The 14,117-nt window shown below is 38.9% G+C and overlaps 1 protein-coding gene across 3 annotated transcripts in view; it reads left to right on the forward strand.

Moving 5' to 3' along the window:
- The window catches only part of LOC115690595 (uncharacterized), a 58,825-nt gene extending 45,126 nt beyond the window's left edge, over positions 1 to 13,699 (forward strand). For 2 of the 3 annotated variants that reach the window (XM_030617004.2, XM_056312542.1), the window contains 17 exons: positions 57 to 551; positions 653 to 1,468; positions 1,551 to 1,627; positions 2,560 to 3,010; positions 3,185 to 3,271; positions 3,785 to 3,946; positions 4,031 to 4,215; positions 4,636 to 5,172; positions 5,794 to 5,971; positions 6,074 to 6,216; positions 6,308 to 6,434; positions 7,147 to 7,368; positions 9,042 to 9,398; positions 11,284 to 11,442; positions 11,553 to 11,840; positions 12,131 to 12,393; positions 13,379 to 13,699. In XM_030617004.2, coding sequence (XP_030472864.1) covers positions 57 to 551; positions 653 to 1,468; positions 1,551 to 1,627; positions 2,560 to 3,010; positions 3,185 to 3,271; positions 3,785 to 3,946; positions 4,031 to 4,215; positions 4,636 to 5,172; positions 5,794 to 5,971; positions 6,074 to 6,216; positions 6,308 to 6,434; positions 7,147 to 7,368; positions 9,042 to 9,398; positions 11,284 to 11,442; positions 11,553 to 11,840; positions 12,131 to 12,286 — 4,440 coding nt within the window. In that variant the 3' untranslated portion in view covers positions 12,287 to 12,393; positions 13,379 to 13,699. The remainder of the gene's footprint in view (positions 1 to 56; positions 552 to 652; positions 1,469 to 1,550; positions 1,628 to 2,559; positions 3,011 to 3,184; positions 3,272 to 3,784; positions 3,947 to 4,030; positions 4,216 to 4,635; positions 5,173 to 5,793; positions 5,972 to 6,073; positions 6,217 to 6,307; positions 6,435 to 7,146; positions 7,369 to 9,041; positions 9,399 to 11,283; positions 11,443 to 11,552; positions 11,841 to 12,130; positions 12,394 to 13,378) is intronic. The other variant, XM_056312541.1, reaches the window with a different exon arrangement.
- The last annotated feature ends 418 nt before the right edge of the window (positions 13,700 to 14,117 follow it).

Below are 14,117 nucleotides of genomic sequence, written 5' to 3' on the forward strand. Positions count from 1 at the left end.
CTGGTTTTAGTGATTACCTATCTTTTTCAAATTTTGTAATGTGTTTATTTCAATAGGTTCAGGATGACATTGAAAACATCCAAGAGCGTGGAGTCCTATTAGTTTCCACTTCTTATTTTGAGGGAAAAACTGGGGGCAAAGCTACAGAGGATACAGAAAATGAGGGTCGATTTGATAACGATGTAGGCTTCTGGGTAGGCGCAAGCCCAGAAGGTGGATGGGAATGTATACGTTCATTACTTCCACTGTCAGTGGCCCCAAAATCACTTGAGGATGATTTTGTTGCCTTAGAAGTTGTCATGAAAAATGGGAAGAAGCATGCAGTTCTCAGGAGCCTTGTCACAGTCGTTAATGATTCTGATGTCAAACTGGAGATTGTTGCGTGCTCTTTGTCTTCAATTCAAGGTAGCAGTGTCTACTCCAGTACCAGCAACACTGTGGTTGAAGAGGTTTTTGAAAACCAACGATATCATCCAATATCTGGTTGGGGCAGCTCACAAAATACTGATCCAGGACGCTGGAGCACCAGAGACTTTTCATATACATCCAAGGTTAGCCAGAAATCAGTGTGATGAGCTCTTTCCTCATGTTAATTTATATTCCTGAATGATTAAGGAGCAGATCTTTAACATCCGATTATTTTGCATTGAAGGGTTTCTTTGAGCCACCCCTTCCACCAGGATGCAAGTGGATATCGACTTGGACAATTGATAAATCCCAGTTTGTTGACAGTGAAGGTTGGGCATATGGACCTGACTTTTCTTATTTAAAATGGCCTCCTACTTCAAAGATGAAAGCTCCTTCTGATATTGTGCGGCGGAGGCGTTGGACTCGTACCAGGCAGCAGTTTGTACCACAAGCCCTAGATCATCTGAATAGTGATGTCACTGCCGTAAAGCCAGGATCTTCTTCTGTCATACCTTGGAGAAGTACAGTGAAAGATTCCAACCAATGTTTACTAGTTCGCCCATGTTTTGACCAGCCTCAAAGCCCCTATTCTTGGGGCCATGCTGTTGCCATTGGTTCAGGCTACACTAATGGGAAGGAACAGCCAATCTATGATCAAGAAACTCTCTCTAAACAGAGTACAACCAAGCAGGGAGATAAATCTCAGAATTTCATCCTTAAGTTGGATCGACTGGAGAAGAAGGATATACTGTTTTGTTGTCCTAGCACTGGAAATAAACAATTTTGGCTTAGTGTTAGCACTGATGCCAATATTCTTCACACTGAGCTTAATGCACCTGTATATGATTGGAGAATCTGTGTCAACTCGCCTTTGAAGTTGGAAAACCGGCTTCCATGTTCAGCAGAATTCACTGTTTGGGAGAAAACAAAAGAAGGGAACCTTGTTGAGCGACATCGTGGTGTTGTCTCTTCGCGCAAAAATGCACACATATACTATGCAGATATCCAGAAACCGTTATATCTTTCTCTGTTTGCTCAAGGCGGTTGGGTTTCAGAGAAGGTGAAGTGCACTTTTGAACTTGTCTAATGTTTTCTCCTTCCTCATGATGATCTGAGAATTAAGAATTATTATCATGTTGCAGGATGCTGTCCCTATTTTGGATGTATCATCTAATAACCGCATTTCATCGTTCTGGATGGTCCACCAGCAGAATAAAAGGTTTTCCATTCTCATAAATGGGATCGCCTGATCTCGTTATGCGTGTTTAGTCACAATGACAGTCTCTTTTAAAGAAAGTTGTTAATTGTTGGCCAAGAAAAAAGAAAGTTGACAATTTGTTTATTTAGATTATTTGATGCTCATTATTTGGGTAAATCACCTGCACTTATAAAATTACAAGTACCCGATTGAATCTACCATGTAAATTCTTTCTGTCATTCTCTTCAAACCGACATTTTGCACTGCGTTATGGGATGATATCATTAAGCACTCAATAAGTATTGATACTGATATTTAAAGAAGGAGCTCCTTTGCACATCTTCATCCTTGAATGAACTTTGGCTGACAACTTCAAGCTAGCCACTGTGTGTGTGGGTGCTATTAGTCCTTTCTAGTCTACTAATGCAAGCAGTAACCTGTGGAGTGCCAAGCTGGACGTAACTTCTGTTCTTTAAGTTGATAAAGATTATTTTGATCTTTGAGTTTACTTTTCCTTTCACGTAGCAAGGACTCGCAGTTCATGTTTATATGCCATAATTGTGTTATTCTCAAAATAAGACAATTTCCCATATCTATTTGAGTAAGCAAGAAAAATATCAAACAGGCTGTATGACGTTAGATGTATAACACATTTAACGGTCGTTTTTTGCATATGATTATATAAAAATAATTAATATTATTTAAATGTCTAGACATCGTATGAACCCACAAAAAGACAAATTTACCTATTTAAGTTTTATTGTGTAAATGGGTTAAGAGGGTTGATACTTGGATGACAAGTCAATTTTGTCTATATCACAAGCATAATTAAGCTCAATCTGAACACATTTAGCTACATGTCATGCCTACATTTGCCCTATTTTTGCCTTGTTTTTCAGCCATGTCTCGTTCAAGTGTAATTGTACGTGGTAACTATCTTGTCTTATTTGCAGGAGGATACGTGTGAGCATTGAACACGACATGGGAGGAAATATTGCGGCCCAAAAGACTTTAAGATTTTTCGTTCCATATTGGATCACTAACGACACCTATCTTCCTTTGGCCTATCGGATTGTGGAAATGGAATTTATGGAGAATGCCGAGGCAGATTCCCTTTTGCTATCTAGAGCAGTTAAATCTGCAAGAACAGTCCTACGAAGTCCCTCACATTCATTTGAGGGGAGATATTCCAGCCTAAAGAAGAATGTTCGAGTGTTAGAAGTCATTGAGGATAGCAGTCCTATGCCTAGTATGCTTTCTCCACAAGATTGTGGGACTCGTGGTGGATTACCATTTCCATCTCAAAAAGATTCATATCTCCCATCCAGGCTTGGTATTGCCGTTGCTGTTCGTCCTTCTGAAACTTACTGTCCTGGAATTTCTCTTCTTGAGTTGGAAAACAAGGTTAAAATCTAGATGATCATCTTGTGCACATTGTATCTGTGATCCATGTTTTTCTATAAGTTCCCTTGGCTTCTCTGAAACCTGTCTGTGCAATAGCTTTATTCCTTCTCCCACCCGGAGTGTAGGGCAAAGGAATTTTTGGTTACCTCTAAGTTAATAAATATACTGTTGCAGGAAAGAGTTGAGGTGAAGGCATATTGCTCGGATGGTGCTTATTACAAGATTTCTGCTCAGCTGAATATGACCTCAGACAGAACTAAGGTTGAATTCTACTGATGTTTACTTAGTTTGAGCCTCGTCACAAACTTTATTGCCAATAAATCTTCCTCGTTGGATTTTCTGTTGGCTGGAAGCAATTTAGTTCGCCGAGCTTGTTTTTTAATGTTTCTCAATGTATTTTCTGAGGTTAAGTGTCTGGTTGGTAATGTATAGATTCAGCAAAACTATAGTCAAAAGAAGCCTTGTCTTCTAGCTATCTGCCCAGCTTATTGGAGAAAGGGACTTCAGCGTAGGAAACATAATATTCTTGCAGATGCATGAATTTCTTTTTTTTTTTTTTTTTTTTGCATCTAACCCTAAATGAATTTAGTTAGCTGTGGTGATAGATCATTTAAGATAGCTGGCTACCAGCAGATGATCCATCTTATGGAATCGAAGAAGGAAGTCTCACTAATAAACGTATTAAGAATTCTTAAAGTTGATAAAGGCTCTTAACACCTTCCAAGTTGTGCTTTCTAACAAACACTGAGGAAGTCTGTATCAACTTTTCTGCAGGTTGTTCAATTTCAGCCACACACTTTGTTCATCAACAGGGTTGGTTACAGTATCTGCATGCAGCAGTGTGATTCACAATCACAATCAGTGGAGTGGCTTCATGCGACTGATCCTCCAAAAACTTTTAAGTGGCAATCTTCTAAAAAAGTTGAATTAATCAAGGTCTATATCATATGATAGGGCATCTTCTCTTATATGGTCATTGTTCCATACTTTTCTCATTAGAGGATATTGATTTTGCTACAGTTGCGGGTGGACGGGTACAAATGGAGTTCACCATTCAGTGTTTCAAGTGAAGGTGTGATTCGTATTTTCTTGTTAAAAGAAAATGGAAATGATCTAATGCAACTAAGAGTTGAAGTAAGAAGTGGAACAAAGAACTCCCGATATGAAGTTCTGTTTCGTCCAAATTCATTGTCCAGTCCTTACAGGTCATCTTCTCTTCTTAATTTTCTTACCAGGATTAGCCCTCGTCCTCCTCATTGGTTTGCTTGTAAGGCATGGAACATCTGGGAAAGTAGACATGCATTTGCAATTTGTCTGTTGTGAGACTATTATTAATTTCTTCCTTTTTTTTTCCTGCTCTTTGAATTTCTTTGAAATATTCTTTGACAGTCTTTTTATGTATCATATCTAGAAACTTAAAGTAGAAATGTCAGGGTCTATTACGTTAATATGCAGCTTAGGAGGAAATGTTTTACCTGTTCTTGTTATTTTCCTTTTTCCTGCTTTTCTGGGCCATAAGCTTCCATTGTGCATTATCAGAGTACAAACCTCTACTTTCTCATCACCTCAGTAGAGCTATTTTGCTCTTTTCGTTATTGTTAACATGCTTTAATCTCTAATTCCAGGATTGAGAACCGCTCTATGTTTTTGCCTATTCGCTTCCACCAAGTTGACGGTGGCAGCAATTCTTGGCAGTTTCTTCTTCCAAACTCTTCTGCTTCTTTTCTATGGGAAGATCTTGGTAGAAGACGCTTGTTGGAAGTCTTGGTAGATGGGGCTAATGCAATGGCATCTGAGAAGTACAATATTGATGAGATTTGTGATTACCAGCCCATCCATGTGGTTGATGGGCCTGTCAGAGCTATAAGAGTTACTGTTTTAAAAGAGGAAAAAGTCAATATTGTGAGGATCACTGACTGGATGCCGGACAACGATTCTCCCACAATTTTGAGTATAGGCATTTCATCGCCAATGCCGCATGTTTCTAAAGATGAGAAAGGCCAACAAGCACTGTCAATTTCTGAGGATGAATTTCATGTTATAGTTGAGATTGCTGACTTTGGGCTATCCATTGTTGACCATACTCCTGAAGAGATATTATATCTGTCCATCCAGAATCTTTTGCTTGCCTATTCAACCGGCTTGGGCTCTGGAATCAGTAGGTAGGTTTTTCTGCTCTCGTTCATGTGGATGTCTACACTGCTGGTCTTCACTTTCCTTTTTGACCTTGGTACTCATTAAATATGTGCAATTTTTATGAGGGGAAAATTAAAAGATAGGGGTCAGTAACCGACTTGTTACCCATGACAGGACTGTAGAAGATATAGGGTTGAATATTCTTTTTGGGGGGAAAAAGAACCTTCATTGCAACTGTTAAGGGTCTGTTTGTTTGAATTTATAAAAAACAAAAGTTAGCTTTTATACTTCCTGCCAAAATTTTGAATATTATTCAAACTAAATATTCTGTGTAGGTCTATGCGTTTTAGATCATGATAGTTTTCAGGTGTTTATGTTAAAAAAAAAAAGTCAAAATGCCTGTGTCACACGATTTGTAAAAGCAAAAAGTATGAAGGAGTCACTCCTAACACGCCCTAAGTTAACTAGTTGCTGTTCCGGGTTGTGTTGGTAGCGCCTGAAGCTGGATTGGGTAGCTGACATATATAGCCCTCTCTTTGTTGAAGCAGGCAGTTATAACACTTCCATTGCCAAGTTGTATCTCTGTTGTTGAGAGAATTGCCATGTTTGCTGTTTCTTCTGTTGAGCAACTAATTTTTCTGTTGCAGGTGCAAACTACGAATGCATGGATTGCAAGTGGATAATCAACTTCCTCTAACTCCAATGCCAGTTCTCTTTAGACCACAGAGAGTCGTGGAGGAAACTGACTATGTCTTGAAACTGTCCATAACCATGCAATCTAATGGGTCTCTTGATTTTTTTACATATCCTTTCATTGGAGTCCAGGTGAGTGCAACTATTTCATGTTTGGTTGCTAGATGCTTGTGCGTTCCTTTGAGCTTTACTAGTGACACATCATTTGACTGCTTTCCCTTTTCTCATAATTAGGGGCCTGAAAATTCTGCTTTTCTTATAAACATTCACGAACCAATAATTTGGCGCCTTCATGAGATGATCCAGCAGGTCAACCTTAGTAGGCTATATGAGACTCAAACAACTGCTGTTTCAGTCGATCCTATCATTCAAATTGGGTATCCAACAAGCTTATATGATATTTTAATAATATCTTTCCTCTGTTAAAAGTTGCTTGAAATTTGCTGAGTGAGTTATCTGAAATGGCAGGGTTCTCAATTTGTCCGAGGTTCGATTCAAAGTATCAATGGCCATGTCACCGAGTCAACGGCCAAAGGGTGTACTTGGGTTTTGGTCATCCTTGATGACTGCACTAGGGAACACCGAGAATATGCCTGTCAGTTTTTTCATATTTGTGTTCTCTTTGTACTAATTTTCGTTAGTTATGTCCGAATCAATCAAAATATTAACTAATCCAAGTTTTATTAAATTAAATAATATTTTATAGCCCGATATTCTTACAAATCATAAATAACCATCTCACCTCTCTGAAAGGAAGGACCAATGGGAGGAAACTCGTCTCGCATTGAGACAGTGCATATTAGGGACAACTTATCATATTTGCTATTTTATTGTGCACCATTCTTCTTCATGTCGCTTTTATATTGTTTTCCATCTGATTGACTACTATGCTGGCTGCGTGAGATCTTGGATTTTCCAGCAGTGCACTTAAATTCTTTTTTTATGTCATCTGTTAGAGCCAACTCCTTGGCTGTCTCAGTATTTGGATATAATCTTGTTTGAGCGTCGAAGAGGATTACTTTGGGTGAGCTATTGGAGAAACAGTCGTGCTTAAGACTATTGAAGATAAATTTTGAGTCCCATAATTTTGCATGGTAAAAGTTTGATTTCCCACATCAATCCTTATGTTCAGGCTACTTACCCATGTAAAGTGTCGTGCTTGTCTAGTTCATGAGATTTGTGGTCACTCATGGTACTAGGGTTTATCCACCTAAGGAAAAGAATGTTAGTTTTTTTCCTTGCGCACTCTCTGCTGCATAATAGATGTGGAGTTACGTCCAATTCTAACAAACTGAATTATGTCTCAGGTGAAAATAAATCAAAGATTTCATGAAAATGTGTCCATGAGGCAGAGTTCTATGATTAGCAATGCTATCTTAAACATGAGGAAGGATCTTCTCAGTCAACCCCTGCAACTTCTCTCTGGTATGGATATATTGGGTAATGCAAGCAGCGCCCTTGGACATATGAGCAAAGGCGTAGCTGCCTTGTCAATGGACAAAAAGTTCATACAGAGTCGCCAAAGACAGGTATTTGCTATTCACTTACTCTGTACACTTTGGTATCATTTTCACTAGCCAAGAAGGTATGAATTCATAAGTGTAGTTAAAGTCTGTCAGGAAATATCGAAATATGTGAAACTCAAGTCTCAAATGGGTGGGAATGTGGCCTCGGTCTAGGATTGTGTGGCTTCAGGCCAATTTGTTGTACTGATATAGGAGACGAGCGTGGAGACCATTCGGTTTACGCATTGGTGCTCCACCTCTAAGTCTGGCGAGGTGGTGGTTCAGAGAAGTTTGCAGTCAGCATGGTCGGCCATGGCCTCTAAAACACCACATCACCCAAGTTATACATGTGACACACTGGCTACTACCGCTGTTCTGCCAGCATGTGGATAGAATGATGCAACGGAAAGTTGGATATTTGAGAACCTCTTCCAATATATGGAACAGTTTACTGTCATTTGTGTAAAAGATTCTTGCCCATTGTTGAACCTAAGTATTTCTTTCGGGGTGTTTTCTAGCTGGATCTGTTCTTTTTTTTTCTTTTTTTTTCATTTGAGGATGATGTAGACCTAAGGGTATTGTGGCAGTAGCTCATGAGAATTGTCAATGGGTAGGTTACTGGTAGTATGCATCTTTGTAGCATGCCACACGATAAAGTAGGGATGATCAAGTACTGGAAGTCCTGATTCAGAACTGGAAAACTGAACTGGCAGTTTAAGTACTGGTCAGTTGTAGGATGGTTCTACCGGGAACACCTCCTTTTCTTTTTCTAATTCCTGAATATAAATTTAAATTAATTAAAGTTGGCCTACAACGCTAAAACAAGAGGGAAGTAGACAATAAAAAGGGAACCAACAAAAAATGGGTTGGAGGAAAAAAATGAAAGAAAATTTGGAAAGGTGGCACAAGATATGTTGAAATAAGGGTTTTCAGGCCGACACGAGCTCAATTGCCTTTGCTTTTGGTACAATAGCATAGCGCTTTTGGTAGACCAAGACCACTATTGCAAACACAAATTTGACAACCATGTTTCAACTGATTAACGCCATCTACATCATCATTTGAGATAACATTGTCATTCAAATAGACCACCATGGAAATACACCTTCCAGATACATAAATACTATCATCGCCGCAGATTATCATCTTTGTGAAGATGACATTTAGTATTTACTTTGTCTAAGGAATATTCTCTTATGTTTTGAAGCGGTGTCCTGGCTTAAGATAACTTGAGTAGAATGAGCTTATCCTTCTGGGTGAAGGACTGAATGGTGCTTTGCTTTCTACTGTTTTGGGTTGTCAGTTAGGATCTATCCCAATCATCTACTTCTCTTTTTTGGTTTTTTTTATCAGTCGCAATCATCTACTTAGGCCTCCCTTGGGACGTTATTTTCAATGTTAAGCATATTTGGTAGCCTATTATTGAAAACTTTGAGAAGCGGTTACCAAGTTGGAAGATAGACTTTTTCTTTTGAAAGGTGGAAGACTGACCCTTATCAAAAGCACACTCTCCAACCTTCCTATCTATTACATCTCTGGTTGGAAGCCATTCCGAATATGGTCTTGCGGAGCTATTCGGGTTTTGTTATTTTCGTGTATCTCCATCATGTCACTATTTACTGGTTTAGCATTTCGACTTTTGTTGATACTTCTTAAGAGCTGTCTCCTCAATTCTCTCTTCAATATGATCTTTGCAGGAAAACAAGGGTGTAGATGACATAAGTGATGTTATCAGAGAGGGAGGTGGAGCACTGGCAAAAGGACTATTTAGAGGAGTCACTGGCATACTGACAAAGCCTCTCGAAGGAGCAAAAAGCTCTGGTGTTGAGGGGTTTGTTCAAGGAGTGGGGAAAGGACTAATCGGTGTAGCAGCCCAACCTGTGAGTGGGGTTCTGGATCTTTTGTCAAAAACAACTGAAGGTGCAAATGCCATGAGAATGAAGATAATTTCTGCTGTTACTTCTGAAGAGCAACTTCTTCGCCGGAGGTTACCTCGTGTGATCAGCGGCGATAATTTGCTTCGACCTTACGATGAGTATAAAGCTGAAGGACAGGTATTCCTTGTTTAAAAATTCTGGGTGTCCCAGCGTTGAAATTTAATCAGAGAACAAAAGTAGGGGAGTAAAACTTTGCTACATGCCCAAGTAGTCCCATGGCATCTATTTTACCATTCATCAAGATCCCAATTTTTTACGTTGAGCTCTATCTCTATCCAAAGAGAGTCTCCTGCTAACATCAAGACAATTAATAAGCCTTCCACTAATGGCCTTTCTAATTCTCAAAAAAATCAGTCTATGAAGCTTTGGAATCAGGTGTGTCAGTTTTGATTTTTTAGTGGGCTAGTGCAGAGTAGGTGGAAAAAGAGCTAAGAGCTTGATTGGGCTTCCATTAGGAGCATCTTTCATAATGTTGGTTCATTTTGTTAGAATTATGGGTTCTTGGCTTTTTACTTTGAAGTTCTGGATCACATGTAGTACGGTTTTTGATGTAAATGCTATCATTGACCTTCTAGGCTCCTACCATGGATAATTGTGTACATTGGTTGGCATCCCCTTGGTGCCTTTCAATGGTACATTTTACCTTTCAAAAAGAAAAAAGAAAAAAGAGATCGTTATTAACAGCAATAGAAGAGTTATGTAAAACAAGAATTTCTTGGAACCCAAATACTGTAAAATAATGCATTCCAAGAAAGCTTGAAGAATAGTTGAGGAAAAAGCATTGCCCTTGAAAGTACAAGTAGCCCAAGTAGCTTCACATTTCTACTCACCGGGGATAATGATATGGAGTTGTAGCACAGCTGTCCATACTTTGGAGAGATAGGACCGCCAAACAGAAAATAGTATCTATCTTCCGTGGTAGACTCGCACAAGCAGCAGGCGGAGAAGCTTGCAAGTTCCATTTCAGTTGTCTGCGCTTGGTAGCTAATCTATTATGCATGGCCAACCAGGAAATAAAACTATTCCAGGGTATACAAGGACTGAACCTTATCAGTTTACGTCACAGCACCTTCAAACCCTTCGGCCTTAGAGAGTTTCAACCACTCCCTACTGTAAATTCACCGGATATAAACAATGTCCAGGAGACTTTGGCACAACAGAACCGCATAGGAGAGCTTGAATTTGTACCAAAGCTTCAGACCTAGCAGGGGCCATCTTTAGACTGAAAATGTAGAGCAGAATCATACGCAATCCTGCTAGCAAAATGGTTTGGCAGAGGGCCTGGAGGATGCCTATCACTATGCCATAAAGCAAAATGATTCCCCATCTCCAGTGATGTACTTGATATAAGGTCGAGCAGCATCCCTAAGCTTCAGCAATCTCCTCCAAACAAGCAAAGTGTTGGCCGAGACAGTTGAAGTCCAAAAAGGCCTGTCCTTTAGCTTGTATATTCTCAACCAAGCAAACCACATGGAACCAGACTGAGTAAAGATTAGCTGAATACAACTCATAACACAAGCTTTATTCCCGCCGTTTTATCCTTTTAAGGCCAAAACCTCCTTCCTTCTTAGGCAAACGGATGTATATAAACTTACGTTAGCCCTTTTAGCATGAGAACTATCGCTTCTCCACAGGAATGCCAGAATTTCTGCTTCATACTCTTGGTGACCTTAAGAAAGATGAAAATATTTCCCCAATAATTGACAAAGTTTGAATAATAGAGCTAATAAGTTGCAGATTTGCGGCATAAGACATCTTTTTGGAGTCCAAGAATTGAACTTACTAGTAATTCCATTTTTCAAAGGCTTGCAAGCTTGCAATCATTTTCAGTAAGGGCGTACTTATCTGGTTAAATTGTACGCACTAGAGAAGAAAGAGCAATTATTAAACTATGGTTGTATAATCTATTCATCTTCGTGGTTAGTTCATTTTGAAGAGGGCCGTGTGCTTTTATACATTTTTTTATGGTCAGATCTCTAAATAATTTTCCCCCATTGTGAAGGTTATCTTGCAGCTGGCAGAATGTGGTTCGTTCTTTGGCCAGGTTGATCTTTTCAAAGTACGTGGGAAGTTTGCATTATCAGATGCATATGAAGATCACTTTATGCTTCCAAAGGGAAAAATTCTTATGGTCACTCATCGACGAGTAATATTGTTGCAAGTAAGTAGCTTATAAGATTCTTATTGTGATGGCAGATGGTGCTTTCCCGTGCCTATGTACAACCCTGAAAGGTCTATAGTGAAATGACATTGCCTTTGTTTCTATATCAGCAACCATCAAACATCATTGCTCAGAGAAAATACAACCCTGCTAGAGATCCATGTACTGTCTTGTGGGATGTTCTCTTGGATGACCTGGTGACAATGGAATTAATTCATGGAAAGAAAGACCAACCCAAAGCTCCATTTTCTCAGCTGGTTCTTTATCAGAAAACTAGACCACCAGAATTTAAAGAGCAAGTCCGTGTTATAAAATGCAATCGTGATACCCATCAAGCTTATGAAATATACTCTTCGGTTGAGAGAGCAATGAGTACTTATGGACCAAGTAAATCAAAGGTTTGCACTTGTTCATGTAATCGTATATGTTTGTCTAAAATTTATGATGCTTTACATGCATTTATGGCATTTGGAAATTCCTCGGTTATTTAACATTTGAAATTTCCTGTTGCCAATAATGCTGCAACACCCTTCTTGATTTTCAATATGTGAATAAAAAAATCATCTTGATGTGTTAGCCTGAATGGCCGACCCCATTTAATAAGATAAGGATTATGTATTTGTTATTTCTGTTGTTGTTGAAGATACTAAGGCTTGAATGAATTGGCGTTGTTTGCAACAATTTGCAGGAAATGCTGAAAAACAAAGTCAAAAAACCATATTCTCCCATCAGTGATGGCAATGACGGTGAGATCAATCCAAAGGAATCAAATAGCATGTGGTCTCCCCAACAGGTTCCCTTACCAGTACCTCTGAATTCTACTTTTGGCAGCAGTATTCTTTAAAAGTAGAACTCAGCGCCCAGAGGAGATGGCGATATAGCTTCTGCTAACATCAAGCCAGTAAATTGAAGATTATTCAATAAGATTTTGTTTCCACAGTGCACCAAATGGTATGCCTTCCTTTTTTTTTTTTTTCTTTTCTTGGCTCAAAACTTATCTCATTAAATATATGAAGTTTTAGAAGGGATCAGATCTACCTGTAGGCACTAAACTTTAGGGAGTTTTGCAGTGAGGTCGCTGAACTTTAATTTCATTCACCCAATATGCTGAACTTTTATATATTTTACAATTGATGCACTTATGATTGCAATTCGGCCATTTTTCTGCTGTATCATTGACGTGGTAGACTGGTGACCAATGTTTGGGATGCCACTTCATTGCAAAGCATCTGCCGCTACCGCAGCAGCATTTCTTAGAGAATTTGGCCAAATTCCAGTCAAAGTGCATCAATTGCAAGAAATGAAAGTATAGTAACTTGGGGTGGTTGAAATCAAAATGTGGTGACTTCATTGCAAATTACACTAAAGTTCAATGACCACCAGTGTATTTACCCATCTTAGTGGAGTCTTGTAGTAAAGTTTTGGAGGAGATTTTTTTTTTATTGACCTGAATTTTCGACCTGTGGAATGTTGATCCAGGTTCTCTGCGACAAAATCTTTTTGACAACAACCAAATGTGAACAAGTACTAGCATCAGAGAGAGAGAGAGAGAAGCTTATAAGTGATTTTCCTGCTTGCATAAACACTTTGCATGCTCTGTCAGCCTGAAGCTGATTCTTTGTTCTCACTGATCTCTTGGTCAAATGAGCTCCACTGGCTTCAGCTTGATTAGGCCCGGATAATCATGACTTCACATCTTGTAGTGCTTTTATTCATAGTCACTGCATTTTGTGGGAAGGATGCTAACAAATCAGTGGTAATAGTGTTTGCTCTTTGTGTGAATGATCTCTCTCCATTTTGGGGGCGAGGGGGTCTCTCCCCCCACCAGTAATCAACTTTCGTTTCACTATTTGGAAGCGGCAGGTGTCGTACGCCAAAATTTTAGAAGATAAAATTGTGTAAATGTTGGCTGACTCAATTGCATAATGTTCTTCAGATGCGGCAAGTGGCATAAGAATGCAGAAAGGTCATCTCCAACATGGAAACGAAGATAGACGTCTTCAATCTGTTCAAGATGAAAGGGTAATCCAACCGAGCAATGGCATGAGAACCTGTATAGCCCGTTTTCTAGTACATATATGTACAGTCTTACATGTAAATGCACAATTGCTTCAAGCCCTTTCGTCGGGCACGAAAATCACATGGCTAGTTTGTTTCGATAGAGGAGGAAGAGGAAGAAGAGTAAAAGATCAATTGCTGTACCCACCTATAAACATGTAGTGCTTCTCGTTATAGTGATGATTCTTTTTCAGGTAAATTAGCCTCACTATAAAGTTTTCTGCAAAACAAATCTCTCTAGATGAAACTTCGACATGCAAAAATAATGACTAATTACTTGTGATTATAACTAGTAAAACTAATCAGTTGCTAATCACATAATTGGTGGCTTTTCTATATTAATCTTATTAGTCATATTGAGAATTGCGTACTGTGGTCGATAACTTTTAAATGTAATGTATGAGTTAGTGAGCTTTTTCACATTTCTTATTAACTTTCTTCATTGTGAAATATGAGTTTTGTGCTGGCCAATATTAATTTAAGTAATTCTGCCAGGTGTCTAGTAATTTTTTAAGGTTCATCGTAATTTTAACCTTATCGGAAGTTATCTAGTAACTTTTATCGTGGTTGGTAAATTTTCCTATAAAAAATTAAGTGACGAGATATTGTGACATGGG

This window comes from Syzygium oleosum, unplaced genomic scaffold, assembly GCF_021117445.2.
Source record: "Syzygium oleosum isolate NSW1041296 unplaced genomic scaffold, Sole_v2.1 Sole_v2.06, whole genome shotgun sequence".
Classification (NCBI taxonomy): Eukaryota; Viridiplantae; Streptophyta; class Magnoliopsida; order Myrtales; family Myrtaceae; genus Syzygium; species Syzygium oleosum.